Source organism: Ornithorhynchus anatinus, chromosome X1 (assembly GCF_004115215.2).
Source record: "Ornithorhynchus anatinus isolate Pmale09 chromosome X1, mOrnAna1.pri.v4, whole genome shotgun sequence".
In the NCBI taxonomy this organism is placed as follows: Eukaryota; Metazoa; Chordata; class Mammalia; order Monotremata; family Ornithorhynchidae; genus Ornithorhynchus; species Ornithorhynchus anatinus.
Window position 1 is genome coordinate 85,950,148 of NC_041749.1, and position 19,973 is coordinate 85,970,120.

At 48.3% G+C, this 19,973-nt stretch overlaps 2 protein-coding genes across 2 annotated transcripts in view; one reads left to right on the top strand and one right to left on the bottom strand.

Moving 5' to 3' along the window:
* The window catches only part of NT5DC2 (5'-nucleotidase domain containing 2), a gene marked incomplete at its 5' end in the record, with an annotated part of 29,485 nt that extends 27,395 nt beyond the window's left edge, over window positions 1–2,090 (bottom strand). The window contains one exon of the mRNA XM_039910268.1: window positions 1,928–2,090. Coding sequence (XP_039766202.1) covers window positions 1,928–2,090 — 163 coding nt within the window. The remainder of the gene's footprint in view (window positions 1–1,927) is intronic.
* A 12,704-nt stretch (window positions 2,091–14,794) lies between these two features.
* On the top strand, window positions 14,795–18,882 carry SMIM4 (small integral membrane protein 4). The gene is made up of 3 exons (XM_029051176.2): window positions 14,795–14,890; window positions 17,348–17,534; window positions 18,585–18,882. The coding sequence occupies exons 2-3, from the start codon at window positions 17,384–17,386 to the stop codon at window positions 18,671–18,673; spliced, it is 240 nt and encodes a 79-aa protein (XP_028907009.1). The 5' UTR covers window positions 14,795–14,890; window positions 17,348–17,383; the 3' UTR covers window positions 18,674–18,882.
* Window positions 18,883–19,973: the final 1,091 nt, after the last annotated feature.

A 19,973-nucleotide genomic window follows, 5' to 3' on the forward strand; every position in this document is an offset into this window, starting at 1 on the left:
GTTTACAAAATGCCTCTTGCCAGGGAGGTCTCAGAGATATTCTGTTCCATGGCCACAAACAGCACCTGCTCCCCCTTACCAGCTGTCTTGCGATGCGTGTCATGGGGCACGAAAGGCCTGAGCAAGAGAGGGCAGATGTCTCAGCGAAGAGCACGACCACTACAATCAAAGCGACTTTAATGCACCCCTTTCTTCTCACCCACTGGAGTCTGAGGAATGCTCACTTGAGTGACACAGTGTTGGGAAAAGTTCACTTGTAACTACTCCAGTGCTTAGGAGAGGGTTTGGTGCAGAGTAATAATAATAGTAATGTTGGTATTTGTTAAGCACTTACTATGTGCAGAGCACTGTTCTAAGCGCTGGGGTAGATACAGCGTCATCAGGTTGTCTCACGTGAGGCTCACAGTTAATCCCCATTTTACAGATGAGGTAACTGAGGCACAGAGTAAGCACCTACATAATAACGATGATGATGGCATTTGTTATGTGCTTACTCTGTGCCAAGCACTGTTCTAATTGCTGGGGTAGATTCAAGGTAATCAGGTTGTCGCACATGCTTAATCCCCATTTGACAGATGAGGTAACTGAGGCCCAGAGAAGTTAAGTGACTTGTCCAGAGTCACACAGCTGACGTGGCAGAGCGGGGATTAGAACTCACGACCTCTGACTCCCAAGCCTGGGCTCTTTCCACTGGGCCACGCTGCTCCTCACAACAGCAGCAATAATAGTAGCACAGCTTGAAAGTGATTCCCTCTCTACGACATTCACTCATTCGATCGTATTTATTGGGCGCTTACTGTGTGCAGAGCACCGTACTGAGCGCTTAGGACAGCTGTGGATCCGATTTGACCGTCAGCAGCGCTACAGTAAGTAGGACATCGCTGTACACACGACAGGGGATGGCGATGGGAGGCAGAGGATCCGGGGGTACAGCCTCTCTGCCCGGGTTTACCGATAATAATGTCGGTATTTGTTAAACGCTTACTATGTGCCAAGCGCTTACTATGTGCCAAGCGCTGGGTTAGATCCAAGGTCATCAGGTTGTTCATTCAATAGTATTTATTGAGCGCTTACTATATGCAGAACTCTGTACTAAGTGCTTGGAATGGACAATTCGGCAGCAGATAGGGACAATCCCTGGCCAGTGATGGGCTCACAGTCAGCGTGGCTCAGTGGAAAGAGGCCGGGCTTGGGAGTCAGAGGTCATGGGTTCTAATCCCGGTTCTGCCACTTGTCAGCTGTGTGACTTTGGGCAAGTCACTTCACTTCTCTGGGCCTCAGTGACCTCATCTGGTAAATGGGGATGGAGACTGTGAGCCCCCCGAGGGCCAGGGACTGTGTCCAACCCGATCTGCTTGTAATAATAATAATAATGATGATGTTGGTATTTGTTAAGCGCTTACTATGTGCAGAGCACTGTTCTAAGCGCTGGGGGAGATACAGGGTCATCAGGTTGTCCCACATGGGGCTCACAGTCTTCATCCCCATTTTCCAGATGAGGTAACTGAGGCCCAGAGAAGCGAAGAAGTTATTTGCCCACAGTCACACAGCTTACAGGTGGCAGAGCCGGGATTCGAACCTCTGACCTCTGACTCCCAAGCCCGGGCTCTTCCCACTGAGCCACGCTGCTGCTCTTTGCACCCACCCCAGCGCTTAGTACAGGGCCTGGCACATAGTTAAGCGCTTAACAGATACCACAATTATTATTATTAGTCGGGGGTTGCCCCAGGTGGGGGCTCCCAGTCTTCCTTCCCATTTTCCCGAAGAGGGAACCGAGGCCCGGAGAAGTGAAGCGACTCGCCCAAGGTCACACGGCAGCCAAGCGGGGCGGAGGCGGGATTGGAACCCACGCCCTCTGCCTCGCAAACCCGGGCTCCTTCTCCCGCTTATTAGCGGCGTCCGCCCTGCGCCCCGCGCCGCTTCTTACCGTGCACCAGTTTCCGCATCTCCCTGTACCGGGACCACAGGTAGTCGCTGGGCTCGGCGCCCTCTGAGCCGGGACGGTCCGGCGGGGGGCAAGAAGCCGAGAGGCAGGGAGGGACGGCGGAGGCCGGGGGGCAGCAGCCCCGACAGGAGGACGAAGAAGAAGAAGAGGAGGAGGAGGAGGAGGAAGCCGGCCGCCGGCCGCCGTCCCCTCCCCGCCTTAGGACCCGCCGCCCCATCGCCCGGAGCCCCGCGCTGGCCATGCCCGCCGCTCACCCCTGCCCCGCCGCCGGCCGAGCCGAGCTAGCCCGGTCCCCCTAGTTGGACGCCCCGCCCCGCTCAGCCAATAGCCGCGGGCCTCGCTCCCCCTCCTCCCCCCCATCGCGAGCCTGTGGGCCGGGGCTCAACCCTGCATTCATTCGTTCGATCGTATTTATAATAATGTTGGTATTTGTTAAGCGCTTACTACGTGCCGAGCACTGTTCTAAGCGCTGGGGGAGATCCAGGGGCATCAGGTGGTCCCACGTGAGGCTCACAGTCTTCATCCCCATTTGACAGATGAGAGAACTGAGGCCCAGAGAAGTGAAGTGACCCACGGTCACACAGCTGCCAAGTGGCAGAGCGGGGACTGGAACCCGTGACCTCTGACTCCCAAGCCCATGCTCCTTCCACTGAGCCACGCCGCATAATTATCCTAATAATCATCATCAAGGTATTTGGTAAGCGCTTACTATGTGCCGAGCACCGTTCTAAGCGCTGGGGAGATACAAGGCGGTCAGGTGGTCCCACGTGGGGCTCGCGGTCTTAACCCCCATTTTCCAGGTGAGGTCACTGAGGGCCAGAGCAGCGAAGTGACTTGCCCCAAGTCACACCGCTGATAAGCGGCGGCGACGGGATTAATAATAACGTTGTTGGTATTTGTTCAGCGTTTACTAGGTGCAGAGCACTGTTTCAAGCGCTGGGGGAGATACAGGGTAATCAGATTGTCCCACGTGAAGCTCACAGTCTTCATCCCCATTTTACAGATGAGGTCACTGAGGCCCAGAGAAGTGAAGTCACCTGCCCAAAGTCACACAGCTGACAAGCGGCAGAGCCGGGATTAACAATAATAATAATAATAATGTTGGTATTTGTTAAGTGCTTACTATGTGCAGAGCACTGTTCTAAGTGCTGGGGAAGATACAGGGTAATCAGATTGTCCCACATGAGGCTCATAGTCTTAATCCCCATTTTACAGATGAGGTCGCTGAGGCCCAGATCAGTGAAGTGACTTGCCCAAAGTCACACAGCTGACAAGCAGCGGAGTCGGGATTAGAACCTATGACCTCTGACTCCCAAGCCCAGGCTCTTTCCACTGAGCCACACTGCTTCTCTATATAATGATGATGGTATTTGTTAAGCGCTTACTATGTGCCGAGCACTGTTCTAAGCACTGGGGCAGATACAGGGTAATCAGATTGTCCCCCATGGGGCTCACGTTTTTTAATTTCAATTTTGACAGACGAGGTCACCGAGGCCCAGTGAAGTGACTTGCCCAAGGTCACACAACAGACAAGTGGTGGAGACAGGTTTAGAACCCACGACCCCTGACTCCCAAGCCCGGGCTCTTGCCACGGAGCCACGTTGCTTCTCTAATAATAATGTTGGGATTTGCTAAACACTCACTTTGTGCCGAGCGCTGCTGTAAGCGCTGGGGGACATACAAGGTCATCGGGTTGTCCCACGTGGGCTCACGGTCTTCATCCCCTTTTTACAGATGAGGGAGCTGAGGCTCAGGGAAGTCAAGTGACTTGCCCAAGGTCAGGCAGCTGCCAAGTGGCAGAGTCGGGATTAGAACCCATGACCTCTGATTCCCAAGCCAGTGCTCATTCCGCCAAACCATGCTGCTTCTCTTATTGAGCACATAGTGCTCGATAAATACTATTGAATGAATGAATGAATGAATGAATTGAGCGCTTACCACGTGCAAGGCACTGTACTGAGCGCTCGGGAAAGTTTACAGTCTCGAGGGGGAGTGCCCGGGATTTGGACCAGTGCAGCCGGCCCGGTCCAGCCCAGCCACTGTTCCCGCAGCAGGTGGAGAATTTCGGACACCTTAGCCTTTCAGAAGCCTGGGGGCCGGTTTCCACGACCTGTTGCTAATTCCCTTGTGCATTTGCTGGGAAAAAGAGGAGCAACGTGGCCTAGTGGAAAAGAGCAAGGGCTTGGGAGTCGGAGGACCTCGGTTTCAATTCTGGCTCTGTCACGTGCATGCTGTGTGACCTTGGACAAGTCACTTCTCTTCTCTCTACCTCACCTCCCCCATCTGCAAAAGGGGGATTCAGTACTACTTAGACTCTGGGACCTGATGATCCTGTATCTACCCCAGTGCTCAGTACAGTTCTTGGCACATAGCGCTTAAAAAAACCCACACTTACTAATAACGATAATGAAATTAATACTAATAATAAATGTAAAAGGTGGTATTTTTACAGCATCGGTGCCTTTCCCGTTCCAAGAAGACACGGCAGAGCTATAGTTTGGGATTTTTCCCGCTCTTGTACTATCCACAATTCTTTTCAACTTCTTACTGCCAACAGCAGGGAGACAGTGTGGTCTGGTGGGAAAAGCCCATATCTGATAGATTCATTCGGTGGTATTTATCGAGCGCTCACTATGTGCAGAGCACCGTACTAAGCTCTTGGAACGTACAATTCGGCAACAGATAGAGACGATCCCTGTCCGATGACGGGCTTACAGATGGGGGACCTGGGCTCTATTACTAGCTCTAGCCTGCTATGTGTCCTTAGGCAAGTCACAGCCTCAGTTTCCTCATCTGTAAAATGGGGTTAATAATACCCATCTCTCCTCAACAACCAAAACCCTGGCTCAAGCACTCGTCATAAACCCAGACTGCTGTATCGGCCCCCTCACTGGTCTAGCTGCCTCCAGCCTTTCTCCCTTCAGTCCACACTCCTTGCTGCTGCCTGGATCGTCTTCCTGAAAGGTGATTGCTCAGGGCACATCTCTCAATTCCAATGGCTGCCCATCTTCCTAGGTATCAAATGTCGGCTTCAAGGCTCTCCACCTCCCCAGCTCGCACTCTTCAGTCCTTCCCAGCTAACTTTCTAATTGCGTCCTGCTCTCGCCTTGTCTGCCTCCAACTCCTTGCTCAAGCCCTACCTCTGGCCCGGAACTTCTTTCCCCTCCCTCCCCATTCTTTCCTCTCAAATCCACCGGATCTCACCCTTCTCCATCTTTAAAGCCCTTCTAAAGCCCCATCTCCTCCACTAAGGATTAGGGTAAAGTTAGGGTCACATGCCAGTAGATCATGGGTTTGGGAATTGCGGGATGTGGGTTCTAATCCCGGATCCAGTGACTTTGGTGACTTTGGGCAGGTCATGACATCTCTGTGCCTCAGTTATTTCATCTGTAGAATGGGGATTGAGACCATGAGCCCCATGTGGGACAGGGACTGTGTCCAACTTGATTACCTTGTATCTACCGCAGCGCCTAGAACAGTGCTGGGCACATAGTAAGCACTTAAATACCATAACTGTTGTTATTGATATATATATATATGTGTATATATATATATATACTGAATTGAACATTCAATGATTTATTTTGACTACTCTATTTGTATTTTACTAATTTACTATTTTACTATTTTAGCATTACTACTACTATTAGTTAGAATTACTATTAGAATGTAAGCTCCCTACAGGCAGAGAACATGTCACTTCTCCTTCGTACTTCCCAAGCAGTTAGTACAATGTGCTGCTACTATTATGTGCTGAATTCTGAAGAGATTTCTATAGCAGGAGTCAGAGATGATCACCCAACTCCCCAGTGCCCTCCACAGAAAGAGGTTCAAAGTACATTTGTATGTATCTAGAAATGATGTACCTATTTATGAAGTATTTAAACCAATGGTATTGAGTGCTTACTTTGTGCAAGCACTGTACTAAGTACAACTGAGTTGGTAGTCATGTTCTCTGCCCACAAGGAGCGTGCAGTCTGGAGGAGGAGTTTACAGTCTTTTTTATTTATGTTAATGTCTGCTCCCCCTCTAGATTGTAAGCTCCATGTGGGCAGGGAACATGTCTACCAACTCTGTTGTACTCTCCCAAGCGCTTAGTACAGTGCTCTGCACACAGTAAGCAGTCAGTAAATACCACTGATTGATTAATTGAAAGGAGAATCACCACCTTGGCGCAAGTGGATCAAGCGTCTGCCTGTTTGCAAATCTGAATTGCGGTGTGAGACCATGAGCAAGTCACTTAACTGCTCTGTCCCTCTGTTTCCTCATCTATCTTGTATCTACCCCAGTGCCTAGTACAGTGTTTGGCACATAGTAAATGCTTAACAAATTCCACAGTTATTGTTATTATGGTGTAACTGACATTCCCTTCCACGTCATGTGCATGTAAAGATTGTCCCTTGCTTCGCTATTGCATTTGCTGCTCTCAAGACCCGCTGCCATTTTCATTTCTCCCTCTTGGTGTCATGAACTCAAAGCCGCTGTTCTAACGGTCATCCATTTCAAATTTCATACACCAGCCCACAGGGAGTTTACAATCTAGAGGGGTAGACAGGTATTAGCAAAATTTTTTAAAAAATATTTGCCTACGTTTCCCGGGCTCCTACTAGTGCAGCTAATATTAGACATCCTCAGTGGTCAGAAGGTCCAGTACCAATGCTGGTAATTTTAAAGACCATGCCCAGATCGTTTCTGCAGGAAGATGAGCCGGGCAGCGGAGTGAAGAATAGACCGGAGCGGGGCGAGAGAGGAGGAAGGGAGGTCAGAGAGAAGGCCGACACAGTAGTCTAGCCGGGATATAACGAGAGCCCGTAATAGTAAGGTAGCCGTTTGGGTGGAGAGGAAAGGGCGGATCTTGGCGATATTGTAGAGGTGAAACCGGCAGGTCTTGGTAACGGATAGGATGTGTGGGGTGAACGAGAGGGACGAGTCAAGGATGACACCGAGATTGCAGAAACGATCTGGGCATGTCACTCCCCTTCTTAAACAACTCCAGTGGTTGCCTATCGACCTCCGCTCCAAACAAAAACTCCTCACTCTAGGCTTCAAGGCTCTCCATCACCTTGCCCCTTCCTACCTCTCCTCCCTTCTCTCTTTCTACCGCCCACCCCGCACGCTCTGCTCCTCTGCCGCCCACCTCCTCACCGTCCCTCGGTCTCGCCTATCCCGCCGTCGACCCCTGGGTTACGTCCTCCCGCGGTCCTGGAACGCCCTCCCTCCTCACCTCCGCCAAACCGATTCTCTTTCCCTCTTCAAAACCCTACTTAAAAATCACCTCCTCCAAGAGGCGTTCCCAGACTGAGCTCCTCGTCCCCCTCTACTCCCTCTGCCATCCCCCCTTTACCTCTCCGCAGCTAAAGCCTCATTTTCCCCTTTTCCCTCTGCTCCTCCACCTCTCCCTTCCCATCCCCACAGCACTGTACTCGTCCGCTCAACTGTATATATTTTCGTTACCCTATTTATTTTGTTAATGAATTGTACATCGCCTTGATTCTATTTAGTTGCCATTGTTTTTACGAGATGTTCTTCCCCTTGACGCTGTTTAGTGCCATTGTTCTTGTCTGTCCGTCTCCCCCGATTAGACTGTAAGCCCGTCAAACGGCAGGGACCGTCTCTATCTGTTGCCGACTTGTTCATCCCAAGCGCTTAGTACAGTGCTCTGCACATAGTAAGCGCTCAATAAATACTATTGAATGAATGAATGAATGAATAAAGACCAGTTCTCCAGATCTATTTCGGCCCTGACATAATTTGGTTCAGAGCTGCAACGTGGAATCAGATGTTTATGGCACAGTTCTTCTCTAGGAAAGGGACACATTGAAGCAAATGAAGCAATGTGGCACAGCTGTGGACAGGCTGGTCTGGCTATTGTGGCTAGCTGCCAGGAGTCCACAGCTGTGCCACATTACTTGCCTGTCAGTTTCACACAGATCACCCACCAGCATTTATTCTGTGCCCGCTTTGTTCATGGCACTGGAAGCAGGTGTTCTATCAATCAATCTTGTTTATTGAGTGCTTAGGGGATGCAGAACACTGTAGTGAATGCTTGACAGAGGACACGGCAATATAACAGATATGTTCCCAGCCCACGGTGAGCTTCTCTCTCATTCTCAAAACCCAGTATGTCAGTCAGTAAAAGTTTTGTAACTCTGGGGTCGATTGTCCGGTTTGTGGATTGTTTAGGGCCTTAGCTTCTCCTCCCACTGGCTCCCTATATTCTTTTTCCCTACTCATTAGCCCCTTTGCCAGTGGGCAGACAAGAGAAAAGGAGATGAAACTCAAACCAATTCAATTTGCTTTCGGTTTCTAGTTGGTAAAGGTTTGATGGGAAAATAAATTTGAAAGTATTGGCTAAAGTTACATGTGGCGATTATCTGCGGATTGAACTAACCCGGCTATCCCTCTCCCTATTGCCATGGATAATAGAGAGTAAGATGAATGAATTTGAGTTTCATCAAAAGTACCTTACATTCAGTTTCATTATTATACCCTTTTTGAACAGTGCCAACAGCTACTCTTGAGCTAGTGTAGAACAGTTCAACCTGTGGAGCTTGTTGAGGAGGGAGTGGAGGGGAGAGGGGAGGAGAGGACTCCTGCATCAACCTGACTCGCTCCCTTTGCTCTTCCCCCCACTCCCCACCCCACAGCACTTATATATAGCTGTAATTTTATTTATTTTTATTGATGTCTGTTTATTTGTATTGATGTCTGTCCCCACCCCCCACCCCCAGACTGTTAGCTCATTGTGTGCAGGGATTGTCTCTCTTTATTGCTGTATTGTAATAATAATAATGATGGTATTTGTTAAGCACTTACTATGTGCCAAGCACCGTTCTAAGTGCTGGGATAGATACAAGGTTAGCAGATTGTCCCACATGGGGCTCACAGTCTTCATCCTCATTTTCCAGCTGAGGTAACTGAGGCACAGAAAAGTTAACTGACTCACCCAAAGTCACACAGCTGACAAGCGGTGGAGCGGTAATTAGAACCCATGACCTCTGACTCCCAAGCCCATGCTCTTTCCACTAAGCCACACTGCTTCTCTTTCTGTACTTTTCCAAGCGCTTAGTACAGTGCTCTGCACACAGTAAGCACTCAATAAATACGATTGAATGAATAAATGAATGGGAGGAGGGAAGGGGAGGGGACCGGCTGTCAGCCAACCTCAGCTCTCCCTCCCTTCCATCCGTGGAGACTTCCAGTCTAGATGTAAGGATGCAACTTCAGCCCCATTCTAAAAACGGTTCCGAGAGCACCATGGAGGGGAGATGTGCTAGAAGATGGACTCTGTTTCCGGAACACGGGTGCCCCTTTCCCCTCTCTGGCACAAAATGTGGAGTGGCATGTGTCCGGGGCAAAAGGACCAACTTTGAAATCCAGCCCAAAAGCTTCGGCAGGCCACGTGCGGCCAACACATCCATGTTCACAATTACACCGAGTGCTCAGTCCACACAGGCTCCACAATGAAGAGTCCATTCCAATGCCCCCCGGTTGCCAAGAAGTAAAATCAAACCAAACAGCAGCAAGGCCCAGTAAATCTCGAAGAAAGTGTGACAGATGGGGGGCTTGCAAGACTGTTTTTACTGCCACCTAGTGACTGAACCGAGTCCTCGTTGTGGACAGGGAATGCTCCTAAGTGCTTAGTACAGTGCTCTGCACAGTTAGTGCTCAATAAATACCATTGATGATGTTGACGATGATGACTGCAAGCTTGATCTGGCTCCCCCAAACCCCCACTCAGCAGCTAGTGGGACCCCCGGCGTGGCTCAACGGAAAGAGCCCGGGCTTGGGAGTCAGAGGTCATGGGATCGAATCCCGGCTCTGCCACTGGTCAGCTGTGTGACTGTGGGCAAGTCACTTCACTTCTCTGGGCCTCAGTGACCTCATCTGGAAAATGGGGATTAACTGTGAGCCTCACGGGGAACAACCTGATTACCCTGTATCTACCCCAGCGCTGAGAACAGTGCCCTGCACAAAGTAAGCGCTTAACAAATGTCAACATTATTATTATCATTATTACCCCAGAGGATGTCTTGCTTATCAGCGACGCAGTGGAATCAATCAACCAATCAATCGCATTTACTGAGTGCTTACTGTGTGCAGGGCACTGTACTGAGCACTTGGGAGAGTACAACACAACAACAACAATATAACAGACCTGTTCCCTGCCCACAAGGATCTTACAGTCTAGAGGGGGAGAGCAATTCTCTGGGCCTCGGGTTCCTCATCTGTAAAATGGGGATTAAACCCTACTCTCTCCTACTTAGAATGTGAACCCCATGTTGGACAGGGACCGTGTCCAACATGATTATTGTGTATCTACCCCAGTGCTTAGTATAGTGCTTGGCCCATAGCATTTGGCAAGTACCATAATAATTATCACCATAATAATCATTACAATGCAATAGAGTCGGCAGTCATGTCGCTGCTCACAAGGAGCTGACACTCTAGAGGGGAAGACAGACATGAAAATAAATTATGGATAGGCCCATAAATGCTGTGGGGCTCAGGGTGGAGTGAATAATGAGTGCTTAAAGTGTACAGACCCAAGTGCACAGGAATTTGTAGCGTCATCTTTGAACCCAAGGGACAGCTATATTTAAGACAATAAGCCAGACTCTCCACTTTTTGGCTGCTGGCCAGCAACATAATGAACACGCTTTCAGCCTGAAGGGATTGCTGACTTTTCTTCTCCTCTTTCCCTTTCCCCCAATCCAGAAGGTCCAAAACTAAAGGGAAATTAGAGACGAAGAGGGAAAAAGGAAGGGATGGTAGAAGCCCTTCCCTAACCGCGAGGATGGATGTTCAGGGGCACAGCCCCGCCACAGTTCCTGTCAGAGGCAGAATGGACCATTAATATCTTTTTTTTTCTGCTAGAGTGCAGTGCTGTATCCAGATAGGTACGGGTTGTTGAAAGAAAGTTCCTTAATTCTCCAACTGCATTCTGTCCAAAACAGATAGTGCAAACAAAATCTTTCACAGAACTGAGTATATTGTACTACTGTGAGTCCCGGGTGGGATCGGGACTGTGTCCAACCCGATTTGCTTGTATCCACCCCAGCGCTTAGCACGGTGCCTGGCACATAGTAAGCGCTTAACAAATACATTTATTATCATTACTATTACTACAAATAATAATGATAAAGGTATTCGTTAGGCACTTACTATGTGCTAATCCCGGTATATAACAGTTACCCCTGTTCACTACAAACCGAACAGGGGAAAATGGGCTTTTAAATTAGCAGGAGAGATGTGGGCTAGCCATGAGGATGAACTTCTTGGCTATCAGACAGTTGAAACACTGGAATAGCTTGCCATATAGAGTTGCATGGGTACCATCTGCCCAGGATGGTTCCACTGGACAGCTGACTTCTTGTTAGTGCTTGGCACATAGTAAGCACTTAATAAATACCACCATTATTATTGTTATTGTCTAGGGAGTTATAAAGACCACAGACCTGGGAGTTAGAAGACCAGAGGGTTTTTTTAATGGTACTTGTTAAGTGCTTACGATGTAATAATAATAATGGTGGTACTTGTTAAGTGTTTACTACGCGCAAAGCTCTGTTCTAAGCGCTTGGGGGGATACAAGGTGATCAGATTGTCCCACGTGGGGCTCACAGTCTTAATCCCCATTTTCCAGATGAGGTAACTGAGGCAGAGAGAAGTGAAGTGACTTGCCCCAAGTCACACAGCTGGCAAAGGGTGAAGATGGAATTCGAACCCATGACCTCTGACTCCCAAGCCCGCGCTCTTTCCACTGAGCCACGCTGCTTCTCAAACACTGTTCTAAACAGTGGGGTAAGTACAAGTTAATTAGGTCAGATTAAATCTCTGTCCTCCATGGGCTTTGCAGTCTAACTGGGGAAGGGGGGAATACAGGTATTTAACCCTCATTTTGTAGTTGAGGAAACTGAGGCACAGAGAAATTAAATTACTTACCCAAGATCAATCAATGGTATGTATTGAGCACTTACTATGTGCAGAGCACTGTACTAAGCACTGGGAGAATATCATCATCATCAGCGTCGTTTAGTGGCAAGAGCGCGGGGTTGGCAGTCAGAGGTCATGGGTTCTAATTCCGGCTCTGCCACTTGACAACTGTGTGACTGTGGGCAAGTCACTTCACTTCTCCGTGCCTCAGTGACCTCATCTGTAAAATGGGGATTAACTGTGAGCCGCACGTGGGACAACCTGATGACCCTGTATCTACCCCAGCGCTTAGAACAGTGCTCTGCATGTAGTAAGTGCTTACCAAATACCAACATTATTATTTGAGAAGCAGCGTGGCTCAGTGGAAAGAGCAGGGGCTTGGGAGTCAGAGGTCATGGGTTCGAATCCCAGCTCTGCCACTTGTCAGCTGTGTGACTGTGGGCAAGTCACTTCACTTCTCTGTGCCTCAGTTACCTCATCTGTAAAATGGGGATTAAGACTGTGAGCCTCACGTGGGACAACCTGATTACCCTGTATACCCCAGCGCTTAGAACAGTGCTCTGCACATAGTAAGCGCTTAACAAACACCAACATTATTATTATTACTATTACAATAGAATCAGCAGACACGTTCCCCGCCCATAACGAGTTTACAGTCTAGAGACTGCAGGTCAACACAGCAAGCAATTGGCAGAGCTGGGATTAGAACCCAGGTCCTCCGACTCCCAGGCCCGGGCTCTTTCCACTAGGCCATACTGCTTCTCTAATCCCAGCTCTGCCACTTGTCTCTGTGCCTCAGTTCTCTCCTCTATAAAACGGGGATTAAAGCTGTGAGCCCTATGTGGGACAGGGACTGTCTCCAACCTGATTTGCTTGTATCCACCCCAGCGCATAGAACAGTATCTGGAACCCACTGAGAGCTTAACAAATACCACAAAAAACAAACAAAACAAAATAAAAAATCCGCGAGTAAGGAAGGGTTATGTCTGTGTGACCTTGGGCAAATCATTTTGCTTCTCAGCACCTCAGTTCCCTCATCTGTAAAATGGTGGTTAAGACTGGGAGCCCTATGGGGCGCAGGGACTGTTTCCACTCCGATTTGCTTAGTACAGTGCCTGGCACATAGTAAGCACTTAAATACCATAATTATTACTAGGGGGAAACAGGGTGGCTTAGTGGCAAGAGCCCGGGCTTGGGAGTCAGAGCTCGTGGGTTCTAATCCCGGCTCCGCCACTCGTCTACTGGGTGACCTTGGGCAAGTCACTTGACTTCTCTGGGCCTCAGTTAATAATAATAATAATGTTGGTATTTGTTAAGTGCTTACTATGTGCCGAGCACTGTTCTAAGCACTGGGGTAGACATAGGGGAATCAGGTTGTCCCACGTGGGGCTCACAGTCTTAATCCCCATTTTACAGATGAGGGAACTGAGGCACAGTTCCCTAATCTGTAAAATGGGGATGAAGACCGTGAGCCCCATGTGAGACAACCCGATGACCTTGTATTCAGCCCAGCGCTTAGAATGGTGTTTGGCACATAGCAAGACCTTGACAAATCCCACCACCATCATCATCAGTGTGGCTTAGTGGCAAGAGCCCGGGCTTGGTAGTCAGAGGTCATGGGTTCTAATCCCGACCCTGCCACTTGTCAGCTGTGGGACTGTGGGCAAGTCACTTCACTTCTCCGTGCCTCAGTGATCCCATCTGGAAAATGGGGATTAACTGTGAGCCGCACGTGGGACAACCTGATGAGCCTGTATCTCCCCCAGCGCTTAGAACAGTGCTCTGCACATAGTAAGCGCTTACCAAATACCAACATTATTATTTTTATTATTATTATTGTCTGGACCTCAGGTCCCTCATCTGGAAATTGGGGATGAAGACCATGAGCCACACGGGGGACAACCTGATGACCTCATATCTCCCCCAGTGCTTAGAACGGTGGCTGGCACAGGGTAACAATGTTGGTATTTGTTAAGCATTTACTATGTGCAGAGCACTGTTCTAAGCGCTGGGGTAGATACAGGGTCATCAGGTTGTCCCATGTGAGGCTCACAATCTAAATGCCCATTTTACAGATGAGGTAACTGAGGCACAGAGAAGTTAAGTGACTTGCCCATAGTCACACAGCTGACAAGTGGCAGAGGTGGGATTTGAACCCATGACCCCTGACTCCCAAGCCTGTGCTCTTTCCACTGAGCCACGCTGCTTCTCTATAATAATAATGTTGGTATTTGTTAAGCGCTTACTATGTGCAGAGCACTGTTCTAAGCGCTGGGGTAGATACAGGGTAATCAGGATGTCCCACGTGAGGCTCACAGTTAATCCCCATTTTCCACATGAGGTAACAGGCACAGAGAAGTGAAGTGATTTGCCCACAGTCACACAACTGACAAGTCACAACTTCCCTGTGCCTCAGTTACCTCATCTATAAAAGGGGATTAAATCTGTGAGCCCCACGTGGGACAACCTGATCACCTTGTATCCCCCAGCGCTTAGAACAGTGCGTGGCACCTAGTAAGCGCTTAACAAATACCAACATTATTATTATTAAATGGCAGAGCCGGGATTCGAACCCATGAACTCTGACTCCCAAGCCCGGGCGTTTAACAAATGCCATCATCATCATGATTATTATCATCATTCTTTATTAGACTGTGCGCCCGTCAATGGGCAGGGATGGTCTCTATCTGTTGCCGATATGTCCTTTCCAAGCGCTTAGTACAATGCTCTGCGCATAGTAAGCGCTCAATAAATACCATTGAATGAATGAATGAAAAGGGGCGGGACAGGAGGGCGAGCCTGAAGGGGCGGGGCGAAGAGGAAGTCCCGCCCACATGCAAATGAGGTCACAGCACGCCGTCCATCGGCGATGACGTCACGGTGGAGCCCTCCCCCCCCTCCCTTTAACCCGTCACGTTCCCGCGGCCGCCCTCCCGCTGCCCCGGAAGCTCTTCCCCTTGCCAAGGCCGCCTTCCTCCCCCTCACAGTTCCCCCATCTTTGATTGACCGAAGGTAAGCCCCCTCTCTTCTGTCCCCTCTCCTCGCTGCCCCTCGGGTGACAGCCGACTTCTCGGTTTCGAGGTCACCCTGCCGGTTGCCCCGGGAGGAAGGACACCCCCGTCCCCGGGCTCCGGGCGGGATTGCCCTGCAGCCCCCCGAAAGGCCCTAGGTGTAGTAGAGAAGCAGCGTGGCTCAGTGGCAAGAGCCCGGCCTTGGGAGTCAGCGGTCGTGGGTTCGAATTCCGGCTCTGCCACCTGTGGGCGAGTCACTTCTCTGGCCCTCAGTGACCTCATCTGGAAAATGGGGATTAACTGTGAGCCTCACGTGGGACAACCTGATGACCCTGTATCTCCCCCAGCGCTTAGAACGGTGCTCTGCACGTAGTAAGCGCTGAACACATACCAACATTATTATTATTGTGGTCTGCCGAGTGGCCTTGGGCAAGTCGATTCACTTCTCTGCGCCTCGGTTCCCTCTGTCAAATGGGGATGGAGACTGCGAGCCCCACGTGGGACAACCTCATCACCGTGCATCTCCCCCTGCGCTTAGAACAGCGCTTGCCTTATAGTAAGCGCTTATCAAACACTATATTATTATTATTATTCATTCAGTCGTACTTATTGAGCGCTTACTGTGTTTTGAGCACTGTACTGAGCGCTCGGGAGAGGACAATGCAGCAGTAATTAGAGAATTAGAATTAGAGAATTAGTAAGTAAAGAAGCAGCGTGGCTCAGTGGAAAGATCCGGCCTTGGGAGTCAGAGGTCATGAGTTCGACTCCCGGCTCTGCCACTTGTCAGTTGTATGACTGTGGGCAAGTCACTTCACTTCTCTGGGCCTCAGTTACCTCATTTGTAAAATGGGGATTAACTGTGAGCCTCACGTGGGACAACCTGATTACCCTGTATCTACCCCAGCGCTTAGAACAGTGCTCTGCACATAGTAAGCACTTAACAAATATTATTATTATTATCATTATTATTATTATTAGTCATATGCCCTGCCCCCAACGAGCTTACAGTCTGGAGAGGGGAAGACAGACATCGATATAAATAATTTATCAGGGGTACTTATTGAGCGCTTACTGTGTGCACATTCCCCGGCTCTGATAGTGTGTGCTATGTAGCCTCGCCGATTTCAGACCCAGCCCCCTTTGCCCTCCCAGAACTTTTAAAGCCCCATGTCCTTCCACTTCCCTGGATGCCCTAGGGCGAGGGCATTGTCACTTCTTATGGTATTTGTTAAAGGCATACTATCGCGCCAGGCACTGTACTGAGCGCTGGGGTAGATACAGTGCTCTGCACATAGTAAGCACTCAATGAATACTATTGAATGTATACAAGATAATCAGAGTGGAAACAATCCATGTCCCACCTGGGGCTCACAGTCTTATTCTCCATTTTACGGATGAGGTACAGAGAAGTGAAATGACGTGCCCAAGGTCCCACAGCAGTCAAGTGGCAGATCTGGGATTAGAACCCAGGTTGTTCTGACTCCCGGGCCCGAGCTCTATCAACTAGACCACGCTGCTTCTCGTATCTCCGAACTCCATTTTATCAATCGATCGGTCGTATTTATTGAGTGCTTACTATATGCAGAGCACTGTACTAAGTGCTTGGGAGAGTGCGTCACAACAGAGTTGGTAGATATGTTCCCTGCCTACGACGGGGGATATTGTATCTCCCAAGTGCTCAGTAGAGTGCTCACTGCAGCCAGTAAGTGCTCAACAAATAGCATTCAGTTGTTGATTGAGAACAACCTCCCCTCTGCCTTGAGTGGAAAGACTCTCCCACTATTTCTCCCCTTTCACCTGCTCAGGAGTAGAACCGAGCAGTGGCATCTTTCAAATGTCAGTGTGACTTGGGCATTTTTTAGACGTCGCCATTGTTTCAAAAGCCTGCATGTTCTGAGTGACTTTAAAAGGAGAAAAGATGAGACAGAATTGAGGCAGGAGTTCCCAGAGTGGGAGGTGAAAAATTCTGCAGGTGCCCCAGTACTAACAAGCAGAGGCTTAAGAAAGAGCCAAGCCATTCAGATTTTTTTCTGAAACTCCCCTCAACCCCCAGGGAGTGATTTGCAAATATTACAGCATTTTTATAAGCATAAGGGAATGCTTTTATAGACCCGGCCTGCCCCTGCCACGACCAAACAGCTATTCATTTTGAGAAGGCTAGTGGAAAGACCAGGGGCCTGCTGAGTGACCTTGGGCAAGTCACTGAAGTTCTCAGTGCCTCAGTTACCTCCTAGGTAAAAAGAGGATTAAATCTTACTCCTTCCTGCTTAGACTTTGAGCCCCATGTAGGGCAGGGACTAGGTCTGACCTGGTTATCTTGTATCTGCCCCACTGCTTGGCACATAAATGCTCAACAAATAGTATCATTATTGTTTGGAACCAGCGTTAGCTCCAAGCTTAGTCTTTGGTTGTTTTGGTTTTTTTGTTTGTTTTTTGTTTCGTGTTTGTGTTCTTTCAGTTGCTTTTCCATGGAAACCTGATTGATTCCCTCAAGATGTTTTCAAGAAGAAAAATAAGGCAGCTTTTACAGCGGGTGCCTGGGAAGGAGCGCTTTGGCATTTACAGGTTTCTTCCTTTCTTCTTTGTCCTCGGGGGAGCTATGGAGTGGTTTATGATCAAGGTCCGGATTGGCCAAGAGACCTTCTGTAAGTTATGGGTTGAGGTGGACCATCCTTTTTTTGGTTTTGTGCAGCAACACTTGAGTAGCTCCATTGCTAGGGAAGCAGTGTGGTCTAGTGGAAAGAGCACGGGCCTGGGAGTCAGAGGACCTGGATTCTAATCCCCGCTCTGCCCCTTGCCTGCTCTGTGGTCTTGGGGAAGTCACTTCACTTCTCCATGCCTCTATACCTATTCTCCCTCCTACTTAGACTGAGCTCCATTCATTCATTCATTCGTATTTATTGAGCGCTTACTGTGTGCAGAGCACTATGAAGTCCTTGGAAAGTACAATTCAGCAACAGATAAAGACAACCCCAACTCAACAGGCTCACAGTCTAGAAGGGGGGACATGTGGAACAGGGACTGTGTCCAAACCTGATTCACTTTTATCTACCCCAGCGCTTAGGACAGTGCTTGACATAGTAAGTGCTTATCAAATACCATCATCATCATCATCATCATCCCCCCTCCAACTGGTGTCTAAATGGGTGGTATTAAATTGTCAGGGTAAGATACCACTTGTTACTGTTGGTTTAGTTCAGATGGAGGTGATGTCGCCTTGGTGCTCAAGGACTCTGTATTAAAAACAGATTATTTCTTGGTTAGTAGCCAGCGTGATGAAGTTGTGTTTCCCAAAGGAGAGGTTTCCAGAGTTTAACTGTCAATAAGTGATCAGTCAGGAAGCTGGTTTCATACTTCCTGAACCATGTACATCAGACAGACTTTTCTCTTGTGGTAAAATGAGAGGCAAAGATTCGTATTAGCTTCAGTTTTTTTTTTTAGATCTTGTCTACTTTGCATTGGGCTTTTGAGCCCCTTCCCGACTGCCCCAAAACTAACAAGTGATGGGTAGATAATACAGTCCCACTTAAAACAATTCCATTTAATTAATTCAAAAATTGTTTTTAAAATTCTTGGTTTTATTTGTGTATCTTGTGTGGAAGTTAGCTTTCAGAGTTTTAGAAATAAGCCCCAAGTGCCAACTTTCATTATTTGGTTCCTTGATTTTTCATAATGAATGAATTTATTTCCCACAGATGATGTTTACCGGAGAAAAGAGTCAGAAAGACAGTATCAACGCAGACTGGAAGAAGCAACTACTAGACCTTCACTTTCAGTCAAATGAATGTCTTGAATTGGCTTCAAAATTCATATCCTGAGAAGCCTTACTACATTTAAACATTTTAAAAGTGGTGAAATGAGTTCTTTCTGCCGGTCTCTCACTAATGAACAGAATGGCCTACGTGTGAAATATCATTTTACAAGGTATTTTCAATCTTCATCGTTTCCTGCTCTAACTCAGTACTCTTACATAAATGAATCCAGATATAAGCATACTTTCTGCAGTCTTACTAGGCAAATATGTGAACTGAATCTGGTAATAGGTTTTAATCATTTTTCAGTGTTTGCGGAAGTGAGTTGTTTCACATAACTACAGTTAAACCAAATAGCTTTCATCCTTCAGTCAGTTAGTGGTATTTGAGTGCTTATGGTACTTGGGAGAGTTACAGTACAGAGTTGGTAGTCATGATCCCTGCCCACAACGAGCTTACAGTCTAGAGGACAGTAAACTTCCTTCCTTCAATTTCAGTGAAATGCAAGGGCTAACAATTTATGCAAGTTATGTACTACCTTCCCAATTGTTGATGGTTTTAATAGTTGGAAAAATTTTGCATAAAGGATAATTTTCCCATTTAAAACTTTTCAAAAGTCTTCACTAACTTGGGGCCTCATCCTACTGAAAGAAAACTTGCTCACAACCTAACTTACCCAGGTTTACTCAGGTAAGCAGATTTCTAGCAAAATCAAGTGCATTTTTTTTCAAAACAGAAGCTAGGAGTGACTTGCTGGCCTTTCAGATACAGGGGCCCACTACGATACAACCAAATTATGTTCCTTGAAAATATAGTTGTGAAACTTCCTCAAACCTCCTGTCCCTCTACCTCCACCATCTCGTTTCCCTAATGACCTGGCCACATACTTCATCAATAAAATTGAAACCATCAGGTGTGATTTCACCTGCTTCTCTCCAATGGGCTTCTCTCCCCCCCCTTGACCCTCCCCATATTCCCTGCAGTAACTCAGCAAGAGATCTCTCGCCTCCTCTCTAAATCTACCCCCTCTGACCCTATCCCTTCATACCTTTTTAAAACTCGCCCCCTCCCTTCTTCCCTCCTTGACTGCCATCTTCAGCTGTTTGCTATCCAATGGATTTTTTCCCCCACTGCTTTCAATCATGCTCATGTCTCCCATATTCTAAAAAAAAAACAACCCTCCCTTGACTCCACGGTATCACCCCATCTCCCTCCTACCGTCCCTCTCCAAACTTCTCAAAAGAGTTGTTTACACCTGCTGTCTCCACTTCCTCTCCTCCAACTCTTCTTAATCCCTGCCAATCTGGCCTCCGCCCCGTTCACTCCACCCTA